Raw genomic sequence first — 20,311 nt, forward strand, 5'->3', positions numbered from 1 at the left:
ACAAAATAAAGAAATAAATAAATATTTGAAAAAGCAAAGAGAAAGGAAAGTATTTATTACTAAGAAAAAGAAATTCCTGGTCATTATTTTCATTCCCGTTCTCATTTCTCACGGTTGAATCTGAATTCTTCTTCTTTTTTTATTATTGTTTTGAGACCATTTCTCATCTGACACATCCATTCTAATTCCTACCATAGCTTCGGATTTCCATTTCCACCCGCTAAAACGCTTCTTGTTGTTGCGTGAATCGTTGTCTAAGAGTAGCAGCAGCAGCAGGGAGAGCCGTCTTTGAAGTAGACCCAAGTCCTGGATTGTTTCCTTACTTGAAGAAAGGAAACTCATTTCCGCTTCAGAAGCTGGTTTCTGAGGTGCCCAACAAAAAATGGCAAAGCGTGGATACAAAATACGTATCCTTTTTCTTTAGACAATAAATGATTGAAGGTGTTCTGTTAGAGAAATTGGTTATCTGAAATTGTTTCTGTTTTTTTTTTTTGTAAGAAAAAAAAGTAGTTATGGTGGCTGAGTTTGTATTGAAATCTGGATTAAGTGGTTCTTTGCAGCTTCAAAGGGTTTTGTTTATTTATTTATTTTATTTTCTTACTTTTTGGGTTTTATGCTATGGGAGAGGACAAAGTGGAATTTGGTGTTTGTTTTCTGGAGAAAAAAAAAAGTGATGCTAATTTTGGTAGTTATGACGGAAAGTTTTAAGCTCTTAACATTTTTGTTTCTTTTGGTTGCTCTGAGATTGTTTCAGAAGTTAATGGGAAAATTTCAATTTCTAAGGTTTTGTCTTACCTCTTATCCGTACTTTTTTCCTTCAATTATTTGAAATATTTGGCATTTTTTTTCATTTCTCTGATCTTTTGGAAATCAGATGTCGAAATATATTAGTTTTCTGGGTTTAGGAATTTTTATTTGTAGGGTCTTGATTTATTTATATACTTTTTCAACCTGGTTCTCTGTGTGTTGACTGTGTTGGACTATTTGATAATGTGAATTCCTGAGCCAATAAACTTCAGAGGAATTTGTGGCCCATTCAGCAAGCGTCAATTGTTTAAATATCGGAAAGAAGGCATGCCGTCTTTTCATTACTGGAGGAGATGATCACAAGGTCAATCTTTGGACAATTGGGAAGCCAACTTCACTGATGGTCAGTGCCATTGCTCGCTTTGTTTTTTTTTTTTTTTTTTTGTAGCATTCTGATTGTGATATGGCTACTGCTAGATCATTGGCTCAGCCACACTTGAAGGGAGGGTCTATTTCTAATGCGTTCCACTTTCTTTTACAATTGTTAATGTGTTTCCCTACTTATCTGTTTGACATTTTTGGCACTGCCTTTTACAATTGTTAATGTGTTTTCCTTGCTTATCTGTTTAACATTTTTTGCACTGCCGCTATAGGGAGGATAATGTGAAACTGGGATTTACTACCATAGTCAGATCATAATAATATATCACCTGTAATTGTTTTCCTGATTGGATTTCTCATTGTGAATTGTATGTGACTTTGTTTTTATAGAAGTACTGCTAGGTGGCATGTGTAACTGACACCTAACAATACTTGACTTACTGCAAATATATGCAGAGCCTATCTGGTCATACTAGTCCAGTTGAATCTGTGGCATTTGACTCAGCAGAAGTGTTAGTACTTGGTGGAGCATCAACTGGTGTGATAAAGCTTTGGGACTTGGAAGAAGCAAAGAGTAAGTCAATTAGTCCACTAAACCATGATGAAGTTAGGATAATATTACAATCTAGAATAGTGTTTATTGTTACATCATCTGAATGTAAACTAGAGAAATGAATACTGGGTGATCATAAATAAAATTACATGACTAAAGAATTATGATTTTGGCAGTTTGGCTATCTTACCTTCCTTGCACAATTTTATAATGGAATCCACAAGTACTGCTACTACTTCTGATTTTGAAATCTTACAGCATTTTTCAAATCTTGGTCACTATATGTGATCCTACCTTTGATAATTCATCATTAACACTTCTAATATATTTGTTATTGTTCTTGAAGTATAGTGGTTCGCACTGTTGCTGGACACAGATCCAATTGTACTGCTGTTGAGTTTCACCCCTTCGGTGAATTTTTTGCATCTGGCTCCATGGACACTAATCTAAAGATTTGGGACATAAGAAAAAAAGGATGTATTCATACGTATAAGGGTCATAGCCAGGGCATCAGTACCATCAAATTTACTCCAGATGGCCGTTGGGTTGTTTCTGGTGGATTAGATAATGTTGTGAAGGTAACAATATGGACATTCTTAGACCAGTGATGCTCTAACATGCAATAGGTTTTAACTCACAATTTTTGTATCAATGCATGCAGGTGTGGGATCTAACAGCTGGGAAGCTCTTGCACGACTTCAAGTTCCATGAAGGACCCATTAGATCAATAGATTTCCATCCGCTTGAATTTCTTCTGGCTACAGGTGATTTAGTAACTTTTTTGAGCAGTTGAAGCATTTAATAGTGGTAGATGCTTATGTATAGGGAATATAGAAAGATTCTTTGTTTCATGATAATTGAATAGATACATATATATATATATATATATATATATATAAATATTTTAAATACTGTTAATATAAATCCTTCTAGTCTATTCTTCATATTCATATACAATTCCTCTTAATGGGCATTCATTAGAAAGTACTATTCTTTGCTTTGTTTAGTATTTTAATTTAAGTGAGGTAGGTCTTGTAATTATAGAAGATTCAAACTATGAAACTTCCACATCTATGTTGTAGATATCTAATTAGCTCTTACCAAATTCTGTAATTATCATTTAATAATTAGTCTTTCATCTAAACTAACCTATTATGTCATGCAGTGTATTAAAGTTATTCTTAATAAATAAAATGCGAAATATTTGGATATTATCAGACGTTTGTCTTGGGGATGTGAAATGTGTTATGGTTTTGCTAAATGTCAATTGTAATGTGTTCTATACTTATCTGCTTTACCTCCAAAACTTCTACAAACTTACTGTTTGTATACATGTGATGTTAGGATATGTCCCACATTGGCTAGGAATATGGCTAAAGTAAATCATTATAAGACTTGCGTAAACCTCCTCTCTTGATCTAACTATCTAACTTCTGGGGTTAAGTTAGGCCTGGTTTATCACTAATATATGCAAGTTAATGAAAAACACTTATTGAAATTCACAAACTGTTTTGCAGGCTCCGCAGATAGAACAGTGAAATTCTGGGATTTAGAAACCTTTGAGCTGATTGGATCTGCCAGACGTGAGGTATCTAGACTTTCTGAAAGGAAACAATTATATTCATTTATGCCATGATTTGTTCTTGCATCTCTGTCTGTTCTGTCACTCTTTCACAAAAGCTCTGGACAAGTTGTGTACTATCACTGCTTCCAGGTCTCTTTTTCAACTAGTAGTAGTGTACTGAATCATCCTTCATGACACTTCTTTCCAGTTTGTCATCACATTGTTTTTAGTTGCAGATGAGATTTTTTGTGAAAATTTATTGATGTAGTTATGGACAAGTATATCGTTCCATTTTGTGCATTTATTTGGATTAAATATTTTTCTGTTTTCTGCAGATTATAGTGTATTTTATCTTAATATTAAGCTTGTAGATGCCTAAAATGTTCTTGTGTTCTATATAGTTACTTTTTATGTAACAAACATATTGCCTTTGAAATTTTAAAATGTCTAACTGTACAAAATCTGCCAAATACATTTGTGTAGCAAAATAAAATTTATAATCTTTGATAAGTGTAAACTATTGCATTTTCTTTAACAACTATAAATAATATCACTTTTAATTGTATTAGATATCTGAAATATATCATATTACTTTTACAAGGCTTCTGGGGTACGCTCAATAGCTTTTCATCCTGATGGAAGGACCCTATTTACTGGGCATGAAGATGGTTTGAAGGTAAAAGTTGTAATTTTTAGGTTATATATAAATTCATAATACAGCATTTGCAACTGATTAAAGATGTCATTTGCTATACCGATATATTGTAGGTGTATTCATGGGAACCTGTTATCTGTCATGATACTGTTGATATGGGATGGACAACACTTGGTGATCTTTGTATTCACGATGGGAAACTTTTGGGGTGCTCATTCTACCGGAATTCTGTTGGAATCTGGGTAGCAGATATATCGGTAGGACCCACTATGTTATTAATTTGTATTGCTTGCTTTTACATTTTAGTTTAGAGACATGTCGTGTCTGTTATATTCATATATTTAGTTTTGTTATAATTATGAATGTGTACTTGTAAAGTTGCGTGATGTCATCACTTCAGCCCTGCTTATGCAATACTGAAATTGGAAAAAAATTTAATAGTCTGGAAAACAGAATTCCAGCACATTTAATGATGTATGTGTATAGAACAATGGTACTCCAGGTTTGCTTGAGAATAAAAAAAAAGTCTACTTTCGCTCATTATTATTATTGGTTAATAGTATTAGTAATCAGTTTTATATGCTTATTTCTCGATAGTAAAGATAGTAAATGTCTGAGATAATATTTCAAATAATATGGTATAGAGCAATAGCACTCTAGGTTTGCTTAAGAATAAAAAATAAATCTACCTTTGCTCATTATTATTATTAGTTAATAGTATTAGTAATCAGTTTTATATGTTTATTTCTCGATAGTAAATGGTTGAGATAATATTTCAAATAATATGGGTATTAACTGCAACAGTAGTACAATGAAATCCACTTAGCCCAAATGAAATATATTTTGAGATGGAATTTTCTCTTTATTTTCGTTGGCCATATTCTGACTGGTAGTTTCAACATTTCAGCTTATTGAGCCATATGGTGCTGGCTTGGATCCCAAAAAAAATGAAGTCACAGAACAAAAACATGATATTCAAAATAGTAAAATAGAGAAAGTTGAAGTTAATGAAAGACCAACCTCTGGATTGCGCAGCATGTCTCCTGATGAATCAAAAGAGATAAAGAATATATATATTGACTGTAAGCCTATGTTTTCTTCTTTTTCCTTTTCTTTAGTTACTCTTTGGAAATTGAAGTTCTGTATCATAAGTTGCACTGTTTTTGCCTCATTTGATGGACTTTTGCTGCATTTTAATGCTTTGCCAACACAGATATTCCTTATTGGCGTTTGTTAACTTGCTAAAACCAAACCATACTGAATTACTGCTCTTTAACTGCTTTATCTTGCCATCCTTGATAATGTTGATTAAGTTAGGTTTAGATTTGGATTTGTCAAGGTTCTTAAACATTTGCCTCTGCAAGAGTCTGTGCTTTATGGTACAACCTATCAGATTATTAGACAGCATACTCCCATAAAGCAAAGAGTGTGGTTTAGCAAAGAGTGTGTTTGTGTTTGCAGCTTTGTTGAAGTGACTTAAACTTGATTTAATTTTACATGATAACATCAAGTAAATTTCTTGACATGATGAATGAGGATACATGCATAATAGTTGCATAGTTCTGGTGTCTATGCATTATAAATCTAATCATTTTACCAATTGTGTATCTGATAAAATGCTTATTTCTTCCATATAAAGCTTCTGGAGGGAAACCTTTTACTTTACCGAGATCAGGGTCTTTAAGTTCTGAAAAAGTAGATCTCCCAGAGGAATTCAAGGAAATGTGCAACTTGGGAACAATGAAGCAGAGTCCTCTGACAGGAATTCGTGTAAAATCAAATGAACAAGCAATTAGAAAATCTTTCATTGCACCGAACATTGTACCTCGGGATGTTACTGAGGGTAAAGTCTCATCAAAATCTGAAAAAGAGACCATCACCTTTTCAAAGACTAAGCCTGGAATGTTACTCAAACCAGCTCATGTAAGGAGAGCATCCACTGGCAGATTTGATGTTGATAAGTTTTCAGAAGATATGAAGTCTGGAACCTTTAGTGATCCTGCAATTAAATTAGACAGTACAAAAGAACTCAAGTTCCAAACAAATCTAGGACCTCAGAAGGAAGTCAAAGAATCTTGTGAAGATAAACATCCTATCAAGAGTGTTACAGACAAGTTTGACAAGATCATGTCTCCGAGTAGATTTTCTGACCAAAAGAAATGTAAGCTTTCTTATTAACCACTGAGCATATCAAATGCAAGTTATTGCCTATTTTATAGTTCCCTATCCCTACCGTATTTTCTTAATCTACTGTATCTGGTTTACTGTTCCATTGCTATAAACAAATTCTCTTGCCTCAGCTATACCGTGAGTAGATTGTTAACTTCATTAGGCTCAAGTATTTTAACTCTCATTTATTGAATTGTTGTTTTTTTGTCCTTTGATCCCAACCTATATTTTTAGTTAATGCCACGTGCTTCCTTAACCCTCTCAATAAAGGCTAATTACTAATCATATTTTGTTCGGAAATATTTACATTTGCCCCTTGGTTTTAAATATGTCGAAATGTTATGAAATTCTCTGTAGCATAGTTTGCCTTTGACTTCCAACTTATATTTCCTTTGAAAAATAGTGAGTAAACTATTGGCTAAGACTCTGGAGAGATAATTACTTTTTAGGGATGTGAACAAGTAGGTTTTCTGACAAGTAGCTTGTTGAGATTTGGTTCTGCTTTAGAAAAAGAGCCGAACTTCCATGTATAAGGTGATTCAAACAGAGATGTTATGCATACCTTGGCTTATTATTTATGATTAAAGTTGAGTCTTTCGAGGTTACAAGTGACATTCTTATTATATTTCAGGTGATGAATCCTTACCTCACAAGGAAGAAAGTAGTCCAGTTAAATACGTCAATGGAGGTCTGCAATCCCTTTTATATGCAATTTCATATTTTATACCTTGTAAAAGACACTGAAAATTAAATATTTTTATGTTCTATTCTTGCAGTTGCTGTTGTACGAGGAAGGACCCGGTCATTGGTTGAGAGGTTTGAGAGAAGGGAAAAGATTCAAATCGACGAAGATCAAACTAATGTATTCCTCCCCACAATAACTGAAACGAGAGAAAAAGTTCACCATGAAGATCAAATAAAAGCATCTCCAACAGTCACTATAGTATGTGAGAGGAGAGAGAGAACTCCCTTAATTGAAGATCGAAACAATCTGCCCTCTGTTCCCAATCTGCCCTCTGTTCCCAAGACGACAAAATTGGAAACTGATAAATCTCCTGACACACTGGTAAAATTATCTTCACTTAAAATTTTTTTGATACTAGCATGCATATCAAGGTCCGTAGTTTGTAGGTTTTATACTTTGATACTAACCAATTGAAATTTTGATAGGGTTGATAATTTGGTACGGGTATTTGTGACTGTTCGGTGAAAGGGTTTGAAAATATGTAATTTAAAATTATATCAGGAAAATATTATTTTATTCTCTCAAGTATTGGTTTCTCAGTTTTTCTTGTGCATATGTTATCAGGTTTTTCTTTTTTTTTAGTTCGGTTAAGCTATTATGCTAGAACACCCAGACATGATAAAATAAAGAATGCAAAATTAGACCCATCTAGATAATGAGTTTCGGATACAAGCAACCTTGCAGCCGTATTGAAATTTAGTTTAAATGCTATGTTTGTCAGTATTAATTTCTAAGAGTATTCTTTAGTTGCTGATCTGTAATATCTAGGTTAAATGCAATTGCCTAATTTGGTCTAGAGGAAATAAATATCTTGTGAAGAAGTTAGTATCTAATAAACAGGCTCAAACATTTATACATTGCATTGTAAGTTTAGGAGTTAGTTTCTCAGATCTTTTCTCATGAAACACAATCCGAATGCACCCTTATCCAAATTTGGATCATTGAACAAGTTTCAATATTCTTTCTATTTTTATTTCTCTAAAATTCACTGTCCATCTTCTTTTAGTGTACCTAGTAAAAAAGGGGTTTCATATATATATATGCCTTGAAAGAATGTGAAAGATCAAATTTAATCATGAACTCATTTTCACAAATTGTTACTTTTAGGTAATTCAACTAAATAGTGTTTATGTTTATCAATATTGCAGAAAGTTGAGCCTCAAATTTCTATACGGGATTCAAACTCTTCAAATGAGGAAGAAATCATTGAAGGTCTGATGCAAACTCATGATGTAACATTGAGTAATCTTCGCTCACGCTTGACAAAGTTACAGGTAAGCTTTGCTAGTTGTTAATACTCAATGTTTCAGTCTTTATTATTCTGAGATGTGGAACTCATAACAGTGTTAGGCCTTACGCTGTAACGCTGATGTACAACTTTATGATTGTCTGCTAAACAGGGTTAAAGAAAGAAAATGATAAAAACTAGAACCACTTTTGTAATTAACGTTACTGACTCGTCATGGTAATAATGTTTACTTTTGTAGGTTGTGCGGCACTTTTGGGAGCGCAATGATATTAAAGGCGCTACCAGTGCTTTGAGAAAGCTGCCAGATCAATCTGTGCGTATTTTATGAGTAGTGCTATGCCACTTATAGGCTTATTTTTGTGGTGTTTTTTAACTAGAAACTTATGGTTTTCTTATTGAATATACAGTCCTGAAATTAGTTTCGTTTTGATGCAGGTTCAAGCAGATGTTATCAGTGTCCTTGTGGAGAAGATGGAGATTTTCACCATGGATTTATTTTCTTGCTTACTTCCTGTGCTCACAGGCTTGCTTGATAGCAAGATAGAAAGGTAATCGTTTATTAATATATTGGTTTTGAAAAATCATGGTGATACACCGCTTACTTCTGTTGCTGAACACGGGGCTTATTATTCATCTCATTTTTACTCTGTTCTTACTGTACAGACATACCAAGGTGTCACTGGATATGCTGTTAAAGCTTGTAGCAGTTTTTGGTCCAACAATACGTGCAACTGTTTCAGCACCTCCCTCTGTTGGTGTTGATCTACATCAAGAGGAAAGGTGACCTCCATTTTCACATATTATTCTTTTCCCTTTCTCATGTATTTTACATGTGAACGAACCTAACTTTTATAAAATCTTGAGGACAGACGGGAATGCTGCAACCAGTGCTTTATGGAACTGCAAAAAATCCAAATGATCCTTCCAATACTGATACGGTAATCATGCAGTTTTTAATGGTGTCGACAAATATGTAAATTGAAAACAATTTTTGTTCATCTGGTGCTGGTCTTTATTTCTGAGTTGTTAACATTCGCTTGACATTGAAAATATCAATCTTATGGTGGGAAAAGGCAAGTAGGGTATGCAACTATGAATTCAAGTAGTAAAAGGAATATCACAGAATTGCATTTTTTTTTCTTTTTTGGCATATTATTCATGTTTCTGTTTTTTATGAAGCATAATCTCTCAGTTTTCCTAAATAAGTATTATTAACTTATTACCGGGTTTTTTACATCTCATCAAGAAAATGAATCACATCTTCATTTTCTTTTTTGCTGCAGGAGGGGTGGATTATTGGCCAGGTCTGCCCTAGAGTTAAATCTTGTTCTTCAGCAGTCCTAACTGAAAATGTTGTATGAAGTTTATGCCAAATTGTGAGGGAATGACGTGGCTCAATATGGTTTGAGGCAGGACTGTGCTCAAAACTTACAGGTTTCATGTTGGGTTGCTGTGATCGCAGGCTACAATTTTGTCTTGATGATTTGCTCTATTAGCTGTCATCATCGGCTTTGTTGATGGAAGAGCATTATATCTAATGTTTTACCTCGTGTTCAGACACTTAAAGCTAGAAGCAACCATCTGAGGATCTTGGTCTTCCAACACTTGTTTGTGAAGGCATGTGTCCATAACTTCACTAATCTTGGCTATATTGCTTGTACCTATTTTTTTCTTCTTCAATTGTTGTCTGGTTACTACCGTTAATACTCACCCGAACTGGGGTTTGGTGCACCTTGGTGCATATAATATTGACTATCACCATATGTATCAGTCAGATGTATGTAGTAGTAGTAGTAAGAAATAGTCATGCATATTTCTTATGTATATCTCATGTTCTATTTTCAATGAAATGGAGCTTCATTTTTTTGTTCAAGCTGCTCCAGCTTCTTTTATTTATATAGTGCCTACGATGTTGTCCTCCAGGATTATCGTGTCACATAGTAAACCCATCCATTAGAAATAAACTCATTTTCGTAATAGGTAGGTTCTTCAAAATTAAACATTTTATCCTATGTAATAATAAATATGTTCAAACTTGGAAAAAAAAATCATCTTCCTCGTAAAAATTTGTAAAACTAATTTTGTCATTATGTTAACCTTAAGAACAAACTTTCTCCATGTTCATTGTTATTATGACATAATCACAACACCCACCAAGTACCAACCATGAAAAACAAAAAATATCATGATAAACCAAAACAAGCAATAAACACCTAAACCAAAGCATAAGGCATACGAAAATGGACAAATCCAAAAGCATGTGCGAGTGAGTCCACAACTTGTTAAACATCACTTTCTAAAATTAGGCTTTCATCCTCTAAAGAAACTTGCAATATATGAAAAATGAAATTAGCAAATTCATTAATTGAAGAATGCAGAGAAAGTTGTGGAGAGAGAGAAAAACAGTGGTAGAGAGAGAAAGAACGGAGCCATAATTAGAAACGTACAACTGTCAATTTTTCATCATCCATAATTTTGTTTTTCGATTTGTTTATGATGTTACTGTAATTGTTTTTTAAGATATTCCAACTTCAAATTCGAAACCTTTCTGTGAGCAACAATTAGAATCTCTCATCCCCTCATTTCACGCATAACCTGTCAACTAAATTTACATTCTTTTGCCCAACCAAACCACCCTCTTCCAAAACAAACAAAACATTTCAGAAAACCACATCAAACTAACAAAAACCACCATTTCCCCAAATTTTGCCAGAAAATAGCTTTTGTTGCCTTGTCTCTCCACACTCCCAAGTCATTTTTGTTCAAGCTTTTCTGACCAAAAAACTTAGTGTTTTTGTTTTTTCTGTAACAAAGGCAACATTGTTTTGGGTGCATATGATATTATTAAAGAAAGGTTATTAGATGTGAAAGGTGATGGGAGCAGAGACGATGAAGGGATGGGGCACCTGGGAGGAGCTCCTCCTTGGTGGGGCCATTCTCCGTCATGGAACCAAAGATTGGAACATTGTTGCCACCGAGCTCCGAGCCCGAACAGTTTTTCCTTACACCATTACTCCTGAGGTAAAATCAACAATTAATAATTCATTAAACAACTTTTTATTTTCTCTCCTTGATCTTTCGATTTTAAAAATAAATAAAACAAATTCAATTGCATTATTTCTTTTCTACTTTATTTGAAATTCGTTGCTTATTTATTATTTTCTTTTTAATGGATTATATTAACATTAAGTTCATACTATTTTTAAATATATTTAAAACTTCAACAATAAAACATTACTAGAAGAATTGATGTGAAATTTTACGTTATTAAATTTCATTATTGTTTACTTTTTTGAAGCAGTTGATTTCAGCATTAAGACAAATGTTTTACTACGTTTTATTTATTATTTTTTTTTATCGTCATTTTGTTAGAGGAAGGGTTGAACTCAACATACAATTTTTCTCATCCTCTTTTCAACTTTACTCTAAACCACCTTATATTGTATGGTTAAGTTGCTTTACATAAGCGTGAAATCTTCTAGGTAATTTATTTTTCTGCTAAAGTAAATGTTTTAATCTTTTTGTCCATAAGAGAGTTGCAAACAAATATATTTTATTATGGAGTGATAATTGACAACCTAAAAGACTTATGGAAAGTAAGAACAAAGAGTAAAAATAAATGCAAAAAAAGTAAATTCTATTCGAGCAGTTTTCATTTTGGTTTTTGCGTTTGAATTGGTAATTTATGCTTTCGTAGTTCATGAATTATAATATGGTATTTGTTAATGCAATTAAGATGGGCCATAGTGAACATATGTTTAGTTTGTTTTATAAGTGTTGCGTAAAATGAAAGATTGTTTCAATCAAAGATATATGTGTTTGCCAAGCAAGGAATATTATTCATTAAACATATATGTTATTTAATAGGGTGGGAATGCGTGAGAAATAAAAATAAAATATTTTAAAAGTTATATTATTTGGTTAATTTAATAACAAAATAGCGAGGTTAATACAAATCACGCATGAGATTGTCAACATTTTACATCATAACTACCAAATAACTATTGGACTGACACATACTTTGCTTCTTATTTGTAATGATGAATGATAGTCGATTTATGTGTTTCATAATTATGATAATCAATATAATCGTATGTGTAATTAGGAATACGTGGAGTCAAGAAGGAACATGTATTAACTATTTATTATCCATTTAAAAAATTTTCCTACTACCCATTTCATACCTATTTAAAAATACCCACCTCAATTTTTGAAGATTACATATATTAAGTTGTTTCTAAATTAGTCGTAACTATTTTTTCTCTATATTTTGATGATAAATAGATATAATTATTTTAAAGAATTAATATTAATTTTTTTTACATTTAAATAATGTGTTAGATCGACATTATAATATTTAAGTTAGAATATCGTTTAATACATAAAAACAGTATACATTTCAAAGTTTTAAATAAGGATAAATTTGAATTTCATACCATAATTTTATATAAAGTTAATTATTTAAAACAAAAATTCGTATAAAAACTTAAATATAAATATACAGTTAGATATTAATACTAATAAAATTATTTTTAAAAAAAAGTAGGCTGCGCCAGAAAGTATAAATATTGATAAACTAACCTTTTAAAAGATAACTACTAACTCCATCTGTCTAAAAAAAATACAAATTTATAAAATTCAAACACTGAGTGATTATTTAATCGTTATGGTTTTAGTCATCAATATTCATTAACTTGTTGTAAAATAAATATTCAAATGAAACTGCTAATTATGAGTAATAAGTATTTTAAAAATTAGATATTATAATATTCACAGTTATCTCATTGCAAACATTAATTAAGATACTCATATTTATTATTCACTAATAATATATTCGGATAAGATAATTAAGAAAATAATTTATTTATTTGATAAATTTAAACTTTTCTAGAGTATAATACAAAAATTTAAAAATTAAAATTTAAAAATTTAAAAGTATTTCAAATAATTAAAACAATAAAATTTGAAATTTGAAAAGAAAATATAATTTCAGAACTAATTATTTATTAAATAATATTTAGAACATTTAAACTTAATTACTAATTTTAAAATTTATATTTTAAAATAAAATTTTATCTAGAAAAAAAAATCAATTATTTTACTAAATAAAAAAATTTAAATGTAATATATTTTTAATTACTTTAGATAAATAAAATATTTAAAAATAAAAATAATTTATTTTTAGTAATTTAAATATTTTGTATTTCAGTTTTTTAAAATTGCATAAATCTTTTATTCAAACATAATGCAAGATTATTTTTTTGTCATCCTTGTATATGACATAAAAATCATGATAAAAATGTTTATATGTGTAAAAGTAGTAGATGTAAAGAATTTTTTAAGATATAGTTGGACAAATTTTCTATATGAAATAAATAAGAAAAAAGGAAATAAAACTAGTCTATGAACAAGTTTAAAAACAGAAAAGTTATACAAGATCATTTTTATAGATTACCTTATGCATAAAATAACTTTAGCTTATAAACAATTTATTTCATTCTCTTTTAAAAATATTTATAGATAAACTGAATAAACTAATTTGTCAATGGCCAAACCATATAAACATGCTTCTTATCTTTGATTGAGTCATTAAACATTGCTGATCTTGTGACTTGTCTCATTTTGCATTGATTACTTTGTGTTGATAATATAAAGATTAGCTTAATAGTTCAATTAAGTCTATAGTGAATTTAAATGTGAAATTGAGTATGGATTTTTGTGATTTCACAATATTCATACCGAATTATCCATGAGATATGTAACTTTTGCAGGTATGCAAAGACAAATATGAAGATCTGCTACAACGATATTCTGGAAACAAGTAAGTACAATACATTTCTTAAAAAGAATTGAATTTGTTTTTTCACTGTACATTTTATGAAATACACAAAGACATTGGTTTTTCTCATTGTAATATGGTAAAAATGACATTTTTGTTCTCAAGTTCAAAGGAATGACATTCTCAGGGCTTGGTATGAGGAGCTTAGGAAGACTAGAGTAGCAGAGTTGAAGAGATCTCTAGAGATATCTGAAGATTCAATTGGGTCAGTTGCAATTTTTTCTCTTCATTTTGCTACAAAGAGACAACAATTGTTTGAGGTTTTCATTATACAAAAACATGTTTGTTTCAGGTCTCTAGAATCTAAGCTTGAAAGCCTGAAGGGTGGTGAGAATGATAAAAGAGATGGTTGTGATGTTGATAATGTTGATAATGGATCAGTTGGTCCAAAGTTGCATGTAGCTTCACATAAACTAGAAAGAGTTGAATCTTCCACCAAAGACAACACATCAAAAGATGGACTTTCTGCTGGGAGTTTCACTCATCAAACTCTTCCATCTGTGCCTGTTCAACATTTCGAGACTAAGCCTCACACACTTTTGAATGTAGATAAGTTAGCATATGCTGTATACGAAGGAGAAGGTGGGAGTTTTAAGAAACGAAGAGGGAAGAGGAAAAGGAAGGATTGTGGCAAAAATACGAAGGAACCAAGCATGGCAGAGAGTGTTTTGTTAGATTCAGTTGATGTCATGTCATGGTGTAAAGAAAGTTCTACCAGTAACTACAGTGAAGTTGCCAAATCAAGCGGTGTAAATTATCAGAATAGGAACTTGAAAAAGAGTAGTAGGGTGGAAGACATGATGAAGATTTTGGATTCTATTTTTGAAACCAAATGTGCTTCTGCATTTCGTCGTAGACTTGATAGTCAGGTATGTGTAACAGTTTCTTTGATGTATAATTAGTATCGATCTTTACCCTGTGGATTATGTTAATCATTTGTTGTTCTAATATTTAACAACAGAAGAGAGGGAGGTACAAGAAAATGATTCGACAACACATGGATTTTGACACCATAAGGTCGAGAATCAGCGACCAAACAATTAGATCAAGTGTAGAACTTTTTCGAGACATGCTCCTACTCACTAACAATGCTTTAGTCTTCTACTCCAAGAGCACACGTGAATACAAATCTGCTCTGTTACTAAGAGACATAGTAACAAAAAAAATAAAGGAAAGTTGTTGGAAGGATACGAATAACAAAGTCACCACCACCAGTGAAGTTACCAATGCAGCTATTAAATTACCTATACATAATCTTCATGTGAAACCAAGAAGCATACGATCTGGTAATAGAAAAATAATAGCAAAAGCTTGTGGTGGAAATGGAAATAACTCTATATCTGGGGTTTCACATGCTACCAAAAAACCTACTAAAGTTGATTCTCCATCCTCTGTGGAATCCTTGAGTGTGAAGAAGAAAGGTTTTGGTCGACCAAAAAAGGTTGGACGAGGATCTGCTAGTCAAAAGCCTGCAGTACCAATGAAGGGAAAGAAAAAAGTTAGAACAACCAAGTAATAACACATTAACCAATATATTTCTCTGTACAAAGATTTTTATCTTTGGTTAGATATTTTTTTGACTTCTCTGGTGAAGGACCAAGTTTCAAGCTACCACCAACAGAATCTTTATTATAAGTTAAAGGGAGAAAGTTAGTCACAAATATATAAAGAAGAACGATATTTTCACTATTAAATTTTTGACAATTTTTTTTACGATATGATATAATATTTAAGTGATTTTAAAATATTAAAAATAACATATCATATTACAAAATAAAGTTATTAAAATTTAGTAGTTAAAAAATTATTTTTTATATATAAAACAACTCCAAAGTATATAACTTAACTAGTGTACAGAAGTTTTGGATATTTTTTCCTTTTTTCTTACGACATTAGATTTCTTGTAAATTGTAAATGGGAATCTTAATTGTAGCAAAAGTGTATTAATGGATGATCATGACTGTTAGTTACGGGATTAACTTATTGGTAACCTTTTACTACACGTTGGTTCTTGGTAGTGTTACTTTATAAACTAACAGCTAACATCATGAAACAAAAAATAGAAAAGTAGAATTTAAGTTTGTGATCAATGAAATTGATTCTTTTTACTTACATATCTTAAGATGGTTAGATATGTATAAAGATGGGTTTTCTAAAACTAAAGTATATAAATAAGTATGTACCAGTACTCCTTTCACACACCAATAATATTTGAGGTTATATTTTATAAGGTAATATTTTCAGTTCTTTTTGGAGAAAATTCTCCACCATAAAAAACAAAAATTTAATTGTGAGTATTTCTTGCACAAATTCAAACACGTAGAAGAACGGCCAGTCAAGTCCTTTTAGAAAAAGAACAAACAGTCAAAATAAAGATATACAATTAACAACTTGTCACCAGATCATATTTTAGATTTAAATAAATATATTTCTAAATATATTTGAAACATCAAATAAATTTAATATAATTTGATAAAAATAAATAAATGTACATATTTCTAAATTTGAGATTAAATTGAACCAAAATTTTAAAGAAAACTAATTCTAATTTTTAGTAAAAATTAAAGAAAAAAATATTTAACTCTTATAAATATTAACATTTTTCAACTATTACTAGAATTATTATATTTATTATTATAAACTTTTTATATATCCACTTGTTAATATAATAAAATGATTTAAAGCTACATTTAAGTTATCAGAACTAAAATAAACACTAAATATAGTTGGAAATATGAAAAAGTAAAAAAAAAAAATTAAAATTGCTTTATTTTAACGGGCTGGTATACGATCAAAAAACGAAAATAAATAAGGAAATAGCTCTATTGACCTAATTTAAGCTTGATAAATATAATGAATGATTCTTTGTATAATTAATGTATTGATATAGACTTCAATTTACTCTTTTGGAAACATTAAATTATAGATTGAACATTTAATTACATGTAACCTGTCCACATATTTTCTCACCATCCCATAGTACTTAACTCCAGTACCATCCAAATTAATTATTAAGATCTTGATTACCTAACCACTAAAATATTATTATAACAATCTACTACTATGTCAAGAAATGAGTATATAATTTGATATAGTTGACACTAATCAGTAAATTATTGGCCTAGACATTTTTAAACTTTGTGTTAATTAATAAATAAATAATATGTTCCTTATTACTAACCACTACGTTATTATTATTAGAGATTTGATGTTTTTTTTTTCAACTGAGAGTGCAAAAAACATGCAAAGCCTATTTCCATGGCTTGTGTTCTAATAATATAAGTGAAAAATATAATTTTATTCTAATATAATATTAGTACTACGTAATCAATTTATTTATGCATACAACTAAGACATCCCATATCTTAATGAATGATTCGTCACATTAATTTAAGGAGTTTTTTCTAGTAAAAACAAATTTTAATAAAATTATAGAATATTTTAAAAAAATTTATATGAAGATTTTTTAATGTTTGTCTATTGTGTCTGCTTTCACAGCAGAACAGGGGGCGTCCATGTTTAATAATGTGAAATGTCGATGGTTAGATGCCTTTTTCAAATAATAATAATAATAATAATTATAATAATAATTATAATAAAAAAGTATTTCTTCACATAAACTTTGGTCAGATTCACAAAACATTTTTCTTTTTATCAAGAGCCCGTCTTTTGCATCTTTTAAAAGATGGTTAGGAGAGATGAGTGTAGATTTGATTATTTTATTTGTATTTTTAAATAAAATTAATATTTTTATCTTTATTTTTAGAATAAAAGTAAAGATAGAATAAAAGTTAATATTAAAAGTGTTTTAATAAGTTTAAATGAAAAGAATGTGAGAACAGAGATAAATATTAAAATGAAAACGATAAATATATCGATATATTTAATTTTGTCCTCATACCTGGTAATTAGGTATTACTTATATATTTTGTCAATGCGAAGTTCTCTACCAAATAATAAATTTGTTTGTGATTCCTACTTTATGAATTTAATGACTTCGTTTTTTTATTTATTATACTTAAAATATGTGTTAAACATGTTTTTCGTTTATAAATTATTTTAAAGATTTGTTTTTGTTCCGAAATTAAACTACATACTTACATTCTATAAAATTCATGGTAAAATATCTGCCACTAAAATGCACCTGGATTATTTCATATATGATTTTCGTAATTAAATGTACTGTATACTTATTTGTTTTCACAAAATACAAAAACAAAACATGTATATATTTAATTTAGAACAAAAAATCATTTTTAAAGTAATTTAAAAATTAAGAATACATTTAACCCTTAAAATACTGACAGAATCTTTAATCCACTTAAAACAAATTAACCAACATATATTTAGTTTAATACAATGCGATGAGATTAAACAAAAAAGTAAAGAATATGCGATCTACACCAACCGTTTTACACGAATACAAAAGATTATAAAATGTTTTTTAAAATTTTCATGAAATGGTAACCTGTGAATCACGTTAACAAAATCCTAAAAAATTATACGACTTAAATAATATTAACATATGATTAAGAACTGAAATAAAAATATATGGTTAAATTAATTAAAAAATTGTTATACGTTCTATAAACTTATTATTTATTTTTTTAAAAATTGTAGCTAAAGAAACATAGCTTTATATTTTTAAGGACGGAAAAATATATTTCACCATCTTTCATTTTTAACGTTCAAAATCTTATCTTACTCAGTTTGTGAAGTAAAGTAACAGAAGAAAATTTTGGTTTTTTACTTTTTCTCTCTTTCATGTTTGGATGTGTGCAGAACAAAACTCAAAAAAAAAAAAAAAAAAAAACAAGAGAGAGGCAAAAGGATGCATTCCGTGACAACACTTACTTAAAATCTTAAGTGTGCGCATGTGGGATCATAAACTCCGTCACATGATCATCACTCACTCTTCTGAAAAATAATTAACTATACTTCAATGTCTTTGATGAACTGCCATAAAAAGGGTGAATTAAATTTCAGTAACTATTTAATGTGAATGTCTGAGAGGAAATATTGTCCGCTTATACCTATTAATCTATAAATAATTGTTTTATCAGATTAATCTATATGCATCATTTGGGGTGAATGTGTGTGGTACAAAAACATTAAGATAGGGTGTGTTAGGTTAGGTTGGTTCCCTGCCATAACACCTACTAACTTTCAAGCTACCATGCTAATTAAACCTACAAAATCCACAGATTTAATAAACCAAATCTGTGAATTATTCTTAATTATATTATTTAAAAAAATAAAAATGATTATGGGTAAGATTTGTGACCTTAATGTCTCCAATCAGCCACAGAATAAGGGACACATTTTAGTGATGCAGGACCAAATTAAACATGTTATTTGCGAAGTATGAGTTTTTAGTAAAGTTTAATTACAAGCCATATAGATAAAAAAAACATTCTAAAATTGTAAAAGGAAAGACACTAATTTTTTTTATCAAGATATTGAGTATATACTTTTTCTTTATTAAATATTTTGTTTATCAAATATTAAAATATTATTAATCTTTTTTGTAAACAGTGAACACAAATGACTATGAATAGAGAAAGAGTAGGTTTATGTCACTGTTGGGAACTGAAACAAGGAAGCTTGAAAGGGATTAGTAGACAGAAAACAGAAAATCCAACACTGCTTTGGTAATTGCAGTGCAGGTGCACATTGATAACGAAGTTTTTCACCTCAAACTCTACAATATTGAAAATAAATTATTTTCTACATTATTTTTTTCGAGGAAACTTTTATTTCGTGCCTAGATTATATAACATGAAAAAGTAATTATAATTTAGAGGAGATCAAACTTTTATTTACGCTTTTGATTTTGCCAGTTGTTGAAATATATTTATTTGGTACATAATCACGGGAAACAATTGTGAATAGTTTCAAATTAAGATGTTGAAAGGTAGGACGTTGGTGACCTAAAAAATGCTATGCAACTAGGATTCGTCAAAGCTATGTAGTAGTGTTATTATTATATTACTACACACGACCATGTCTAAGAAGATGCTAACATGGTTAGCATAACATTTTATTTTAATGTATTCTGTCAGAAAAATTCAATTTCTGAACCACACACGTTGCACTGGATAACTTCATTTTGTTTGAATCTCTACGTGGTTGCTCAACACTGCTTCACTATTCTACAAACACGTTGGCATGTGGTATATGTGCATTTGCAATACTTGCCACAATCTTGCTAATTTTATCGATATCAAACAAATTTTACCAATTTAAATTCAAACAAAATGTTATTAAAAATTATACTTTTTAATGCTATAGATAATTGTTTCAGTAGTATGACAAAAAAAAAACATAAAAATTGGATAATATTACTGTAATTATGGTTACTAATATTTTTTTTCTTTTATTGGTCTACATAACTTCAATGCGTACTTAA

At 30.1% G+C, this 20,311-nt stretch overlaps 2 protein-coding genes across 4 annotated transcripts; both read left to right on the forward strand.

The window, feature by feature from the left end:
- The first annotated feature begins 83 nt into the window (after positions 1–83).
- On the forward strand, positions 84–9,936 carry LOC114188012 (katanin p80 WD40 repeat-containing subunit B1 homolog). Of its 2 annotated transcripts, XM_028076486.1 has the most exons (18): positions 84–407; positions 1,020–1,150; positions 1,585–1,702; positions 2,033–2,259; positions 2,343–2,445; positions 3,199–3,269; positions 3,847–3,921; positions 4,014–4,157; positions 4,808–4,982; positions 5,540–6,061; positions 6,701–6,757; positions 6,846–7,135; positions 7,963–8,088; positions 8,302–8,376; positions 8,499–8,611; positions 8,727–8,843; positions 8,933–9,001; positions 9,347–9,936. In XM_028076486.1, exons 1-18 carry the CDS (start codon positions 383–385, stop codon positions 9,405–9,407), a joined length of 2,499 nt encoding a protein of 832 aa, XP_027932287.1. In that variant the 5' UTR covers positions 84–382; the 3' UTR covers positions 9,408–9,936. The 2 variants fall into 2 exon arrangements, with proteins under 2 accessions (XP_027932287.1, XP_027932288.1); XM_028076487.1 differs by lacking the exon at positions 84–407 and having other exon boundaries at positions 2,028–2,259.
- Positions 9,937–10,632: 696 nt separating this feature from the next.
- LOC114189015 lies at positions 10,633–15,569 on the forward strand. Of its 2 annotated transcripts, none has more exons than XM_028077714.1 (5): positions 10,633–11,084; positions 13,835–13,884; positions 14,030–14,107; positions 14,195–14,771; positions 14,864–15,569. In XM_028077714.1, the coding sequence occupies exons 1-5, from the start codon at positions 10,938–10,940 to the stop codon at positions 15,416–15,418; spliced, it is 1,407 nt and encodes a 468-aa protein (XP_027933515.1). In that variant the 5' UTR covers positions 10,633–10,937; the 3' UTR covers positions 15,419–15,569. The 2 variants fall into 2 exon arrangements, with proteins under 2 accessions (XP_027933515.1, XP_027933516.1); XM_028077715.1 differs by having other exon boundaries at positions 10,803–11,084; positions 14,008–14,107.
- The last annotated feature ends 4,742 nt before the right edge of the window (positions 15,570–20,311 follow it).

This window comes from Vigna unguiculata, chromosome 6 (assembly GCF_004118075.2).
Source record: "Vigna unguiculata cultivar IT97K-499-35 chromosome 6, ASM411807v1, whole genome shotgun sequence".
NCBI lineage: Eukaryota > Viridiplantae > Streptophyta > Magnoliopsida > Fabales > Fabaceae > Vigna > Vigna unguiculata.

What these genes read in the sequence shown, in the direction of transcription:
- LOC114188012 (XM_028076486.1), top strand. Translation starts at nt 383, where the DNA reads ATGGCAAAGCGTGGATACAAAATAC. An exon ending in TGAATTTCTTCTGGCTACAG is followed by an intron (nt 2,446 to 3,198) that starts GTGATTTAGTAA and finishes ACTGTTTTGCAG; the next exon opens with GCTCCGCAGATAGAACAGTG. An exon ending in AGTTAAATACGTCAATGGAG is followed by an intron (nt 6,758 to 6,845) that starts GTCTGCAATCCC and finishes CTATTCTTGCAG; the next exon opens with TTGCTGTTGTACGAGGAAGG.
- LOC114189015 (XM_028077714.1), top strand. Translation starts at nt 10,938, where the DNA reads ATGGGAGCAGAGACGATGAAGGGATGGGGCACCTGGGAGGAGCTCCTC. An exon ending in CTTACACCATTACTCCTGAG is followed by an intron (nt 11,085 to 13,834) that starts GTAAAATCAACA and finishes TAACTTTTGCAG; the next exon opens with GTATGCAAAGACAAATATGA. An exon ending in GTCGTAGACTTGATAGTCAG is followed by an intron (nt 14,772 to 14,863) that starts GTATGTGTAACA and finishes ATTTAACAACAG; the next exon opens with AAGAGAGGGAGGTACAAGAA.